Source organism: Tarenaya hassleriana, unplaced genomic scaffold (assembly GCF_000463585.1).
Source record: "Tarenaya hassleriana unplaced genomic scaffold, ASM46358v1 Cleome1, whole genome shotgun sequence".
In the NCBI taxonomy this organism is placed as follows: Eukaryota; Viridiplantae; Streptophyta; class Magnoliopsida; order Brassicales; family Cleomaceae; genus Tarenaya; species Tarenaya hassleriana.
In genome coordinates this window covers 8,966,270-8,972,505 of record NW_010960187.1, presented here as the reverse complement: position 1 = coordinate 8,972,505, position 6,236 = coordinate 8,966,270, and the positions used below count along the sequence as shown (strand labels likewise).

The 6,236-nt window shown below is 31.7% G+C and overlaps 1 protein-coding gene across 2 annotated transcripts in view; it reads right to left on the bottom strand.

Annotated features, from left to right (window-relative positions):
• Nucleotides 1-3,506, bottom strand: part of LOC104820686 (calmodulin-binding protein 60 G-like) — a 5,340-nt gene extending 1,834 nt beyond the window's left edge. The window contains exons 1-4 of one of the 2 annotated variants that reach the window (XM_010551248.2): nucleotides 3,372-3,506; nucleotides 3,245-3,308; nucleotides 2,998-3,098; nucleotides 88-572 (exon numbers count right to left, since the gene is read on the bottom strand). In XM_010551248.2, coding sequence (XP_010549550.1) covers nucleotides 88-572; nucleotides 2,998-3,098; nucleotides 3,245-3,308; nucleotides 3,372-3,418 — 697 coding nt within the window. In that variant the 5' untranslated portion in view covers nucleotides 3,419-3,506. Of the gene's footprint in view, nucleotides 1-87; nucleotides 573-953; nucleotides 2,052-2,997; nucleotides 3,099-3,244; nucleotides 3,309-3,371 lie in introns of those variants that run through there. The other variant, XM_010551254.2, reaches the window with a different exon arrangement.
• Between the last annotated feature and the right edge of the window lie 2,730 nt (nucleotides 3,507-6,236).

Sequence of the window (6,236 nt, the reverse complement as noted above, 5' to 3'; positions counted from 1 at the left end):
TATATATATATATATATTCGATTCCGTTCACTCCTAATATACGAATAAAAACTCGGGTCATGAATTATATATATATATATATAACACCTTTTAGTCGGCCACATTTAACGATGAATTCGTTGCTTCTCGCCTCTTTAATGTTCACGCCACGAGAAGTTAGTCCGGAGATGATCCGAGCTCCAAGCCTGAAGCTTTTCCCGTCTCTCCGGCTAGAAACGTCGGTGAATTTAACGTTTTCGATAACCCCAACCCCTGCTCTCAACGTCACGTAGACATTCCCGTCGAGCAATGGAGCTTTTCCACTCCTGTTACGCACAATATTGTGGCAGAATTCATCGTCATCCCACTCGTTCTTCACGAAGTCACCCCTAAGAACGAGGATCTCGACTTGAAGTGAGGATAGTTGTCCGAACGCGACTCTTTGGTCGCCGTTACCCGAATCAACGAGTTCCAACGTCGTCGATGAACCGTCCTTTGATTTTATCGAGCAACCGGTATAAATCCGATCGTTAAATTCGTTGATGAACTGAAGTCTGAATCGATTCTCTACCGGTTGTAACAGTGTTTGTGGCCTGCATCACAAGAAAAATAGTTGATGCAAACCAAACATTTCATAATTTAATAAATGTAGGCAGAGAGGTGGACCCATTAATTGATATGTTAGGGGTAGGCAAGGGTCGGGTACCCGCGTTTTTGGAGATACCCGTCTTCGTCTTCGTCTTCGCGGGTTTCAGAGAAATACTATATCTGTATCTATCTCATAACATCCGGGTACCCGTCCAACGGGTACCCATAACTAAAAGACGGATATTCGCGAGTACCCGTACCCGTATAAAAAATATTAAACAATATAAAATTAAACCAAATAATCAAGGGATAATCCAAAAAAAAAACACTGAACTTTTTTTTTGTCAAACAAACACTAAACTTTTTAAATGGTCCAAAAAAAATACCTCAACTCTTCGACGATTGTCAAATCAGACAAAACGAACTGATGTAGCATCCATAAATGTATATGTGGCTTGCAAAGATTTATTTCATGATGTCACGTCGACATACATGTGGGATGAGGAGTGACACGTGGGATTGAGAGTCACGGTTCAACAAAACGATGTCGTCTCAGTTAACACCATCTTCCTCCTCTCCTCTACATGACGCGTAATCGAATCTGATCAGCCGAACAAAAATGGCGTCTCTTTCTTGTTCGTCTTCGTTGTCTCTCATCTCCAACTCCCATCGTCTCCATTTCACCCATTTCTCCATACGATGTTCCATCTACATCGATAAAGAGGTTTCTGAGACTATGATTAGGGCTACCCAGGATAGTGTGAATGATGCCATTGAAGCCCTGAAGGTGGTCCTAAGTTCAAGGAGGATGTCTGGTCCCGACCCGACGGAGCCGCCTTTACCGACCAGAAACCCGATCATATTCCTTTCTTCGCCGTTGGCATGAGCTCGGTAATTTCTCTAATTCTCTGTACCCCAAGTACCATTTTGTTCCGACTTTGCATTTCAATTACTGCTATTTCGAATCTGATGCTCCAAAGGATAATCATAAATAAGCTGGAAGTTTATTTCTGAGTTATTTTGTTTGCTCTCTGTGTGTTCAAAGATGTATGCTTGATAGATATCGACTGCCATTTTCATGCGCAGATGTTGCTTGAGCTCTGAGGCAATGGTGGTTTGACGGTCGGAATCCTTCAATAAAGAGTGACTGAGAGACGAAACATCGGATGAGGAGCTCCGGTGAAAGACAAAGAAGACGATCTCAGATTCGAAGGAAACGGCGAAGATGAAGAAACCGAGGACGTCGTTTTGCTGCAACTGTGACTCCCAATCCCACACGTCCTCATCCCACGTGTATGTCGACGTGACATCACGAAATAATTTTTTGCACCCCGCATATGCATTTTCGGATGCCACATCAGCTCGTTTTGTCTGATTTGACAATTATTAAAGAGTTCAGGTATTTTTTGGACCATTTAAAAAGCTTAGTGTTTATTTGACAAAAAAAAAGTTCAGTGTTTTTTTTGTCAAAATTGAAAAGTTCAGTGTTTTTTTTTTGGATTATCCCAATAATCAATAAAAATATATATATTTTATTCCAAAAATATATTTTTAAGTTTAAAAATTCTTAAAATATAATAATATACATAGAATCCTAGAAATATTTTAAAATATACACAATAATTTGAAGTTGAATCTATCAAAACTTGAAAATCCAATATATAATTCTAAAGAAAAGTAAAAATAACCTAAGTATTTTAGAAATTCTATTAAAAATATAAGGTTAATTTTGTAATTTTAATATGTATGCGGGTACCCGTGGGTATTCGTTATTTCAATATATAAAATCCGAATCCGTGCTCGTATGACAGATATTCTAGTTTTTAATACTCGTTTTCGTCTTCGTTAGGTGCCGAGTATCCGTTTTTCGGGTACCCACGAGATCGGGTATCCGCTTACCCGCGGGTAACGGGTTTAAATGTTCAGCCCTAGATAAATGATGACTCGTCGAATAATTATTTTTAATAATTTTGAAATTGGCAAAAGAAAAATTAAAATCAATAGCTAGAAGAAGACTTGACTAAAAGAAAAATCATATGAAAACCTAACCCAAGTACTAGGGTTCCGCGTTTTATTATATAGAATCAAATTAAACTAAACCAATATAATCATATCTAAAAACTCGTTCAATCAACAAATCGAATAATCCGAAGGACTCTTCCAGATAATTTGTTTTTAAAAAACCGAGAAAAATTAAATTCCATGCCATAGAATCTGCAACGAAGTAAAATCATACACAAGACCGAAAAAGTATTGTTATTTTAAGATTAAAAAAATGAAAATGAAAAATAATAAAATTATAACCGAAACAAATTTTGAAAATGTCCACTTTTGACCCTTTGCCAGATAAAAAAAAAACTTAATCTTTTAAAGATTTCTAAACACACAAAACGGAAAATCAAAAGAAAACTAAAAACTTTTTTTTTTAACCTTGGAAGATGTTGTCGGAAGGGCTGAAAGAGTTGCTGAATCTCCTCTTGGAACACACGTTGAAATTCCTCACGGATCACTCTCCTCAATTCCTCTCTAATCTGATTCATAGCGTTAAGTATATTTTTTTTAAATTTAGAATCCAAAACAAAAATATATAATAATATAAAAAAAACACAATCTTATGGGGAATGATATATATGAAATATGATGCAAAAACAAGTTTACGGAAGTGAGAAATGGTTACCATGATCCGGAAAAAGGATTCATTGCGAAATACGATCTGATTTTTGATCACTTGTTTGATCACGCTGCAAGAAAATCACGAAATTAAAGTCAAGAGAATTCACAGCCAATACTAAATTCACACGTACCTTTTGAATGTGGGTTTCTGTACTCTTAAACCCCCCTGTTGAGCCATTTTTTTCTTTGATCTTCGTTCTTTCTCCCTGTTGGGAGATCGATAGATAGAGCGTTTGTGGCTGACACTAACGCGTTATTTTTTGGGGCCCAATATTAAATTTCAGCGAAATTGCTAATATAATTTACTATGGTAGTATAAAAAAGATTATTATATAAAAAAAACATTCACACGTAAGCTGGAGCAAAGGTCAATGCCATGAATCAGCATTCCTTTGGATGGTCCGACGTAAGAAAAATCCCGAGAATGGGTAAATGGAATCTTTAGTAAATATGTCTCGTGAAAATGACAAGTTCACAATGTGTCTGAGTGTTGAGATATACCGAATCTTGAAGAATATTACGAGATATATCGTATATTGGATATCTTATCAAATCCGGAAAATATATATTTAGAAATATTTATTATTATGTGTATTTTACTTTTCAATGTAAGATTCTCATATATTTATATGTTATTTTGATTATCAATAAAAAAATCATTACGCAAATTTTTATATGGTATCAGAGTTTCTCGTTCTTTTCTAATTTGTTGTCCTTTTTATAAAAATGATGATCGATAATGAGAGTGAAGATGAAGATGATGATGATATACCGATCCAGTGGTAATATCATTTCGAGTTTTTTTTATTAAGAATAAGATAGTCATTTTATTTTGGTTTTTTTTTTATTTTCTCTCGTAATCCCACATGTTTCTAAAGATTATTCGCATAACCGCCAATCATCTTATTCTTGCCAAAAAAATTTGTTGTCATTAAACGCTTTCGCTAGTTGCCTTACAATCTCGGATGAATCAGAGTTATTTCCGAGACTTCTTTCTATACCGCGATTGTCGTCCTTTTTTTTTGTTATCATCAAACGATTCTTTTGTGCGTATTGTCAAAGTTGCAGCGCAATTGTTTGTTTGATTTTTTTTTAGTTATGTCTTCTATCAACACAAGTTCGTAAGGTGATATGGTTCAAGCGGCATGCGTTTGATCATCTTTTCAGTAAGTTGGGCGTTTCGTGATCTTCCATACTCCAACTTGAAGGGGGATGTTGAGATATACCGGATCTTGAAGAATATTACGAGATATATCGTATATTGGATATCTTATCAAATCCGGAAAATATATATTTAGAAATATTTATTATTATGTCTACTTTACTTTTTAATGTAAGACTCTCATATATTTATATATTATTTTGATTATCAATAAAAAAAATCATTCCGCAAATTTCTACATCGAGCTTAGGAATTTTCGTCTATCGCTTTCCCTTCTCCACCGAAACTAATTTTAATTTGAGTTACAATCGTTAACATTAGTTCTTTTTTTTTAGCCTAGCACAATTAACATCTATATCAGTGTATTATTATGGTAGTTAATGAACCGCTAACTATAAAAAAAAAAACAACACTAATGCTAACTATATAAACGAATCATCAACCATAACGACCATTTTTATTAGAATCTCTTATTGGGCTTAAATGGGCCGGGAAAGGGCTATTAGGATCCTCAAATGGAGATCGATATGTTACATATCAAATTCATTTCATCTGTACGAGTGCATACATATACTCCTTTTTCTTTCATAAAGATCAAATAAAAAAATTATCTTCTTGTCATTTTAAAAAAAAATATTAGTTATACATATATATATATATATATACAACTAATGTGCATATTAAAATAAAAATAATTATAACTAATTTATAATATATATTTAAAAATAATATGTATATATATTATTTATAATATAATATTTATATATATATATTGTAGATAAATATATATGTGTTTTATTAGTTATAAATATTTTTATATTCTTGTCATTTAAAAAAAAATATATTGGTTATACATGTAATATACATATATATATATATATATATATATATATATATAACTAATGTGCATATTAAAATAAAAGTAATTATAACTAATTTATAATATATATTTAAAAATAATATCGTAGATAAATATATACGTGTTTTATTAGTTATAAATATTTTTATATTTAATATATATGTGTGTGAAATTGTATGTATATATATTAATTTAAATAAATTATTTAATTTAAATTTTATTTAAAATGATGATGTGATATAATTACGATGATGTGACCATAACTTTGAAGTCATTTAACTGTCATATCATCATTTTTGTTTGAATCGGAAGATAGAGAAAATATCACGTAATCAACTAATTTAAACACCTTCTTATAAAGAACAAATGTATTAAATGTTGGTTTTGGATTTTTTATGAAACTTTTTTGTAAGAAACTTTATGTATTATTTTACCAAAAAACAATTAATGTATCATACAGATCAACAACCAATCATATATCGTATTCATAATATGACCACATAAAAAATAACAATTATAAAAATAAGTAAGATGGACATAGTTCTCTCACAAAAAGAGAAAAGAAATTAAATCATTGGGTAACTTTATCGTTGTAACTTTTATTTAGTCACATGGACAATTATTCTTTGACATTCAAATCCTTTGTTTACGGATGGAAAATCATTTTAAATTAATATTTTGATTTCGAATTTTTAAAACTACAGGAAATATTCGTTCTAAGAACGCATACATAGCATATAAACTATATATAACTTTTCTCTTCTTTAGATAATTTAGGAAATCACCGACAACAAAAATAAAAAAAAATCCATTAATCGTGAGTTTTATTATTTTTCACTCATTATTCATAATGTTTAGGCTTAGAAAATATCATAATCGTTTCTATTTCCCAGAAAAAGGGGTTAAAAAAATATTAATTTTGGCAACAATCATTAACATAACACGAGTTTATTTAGTTAGATAAGAACTGGTTGA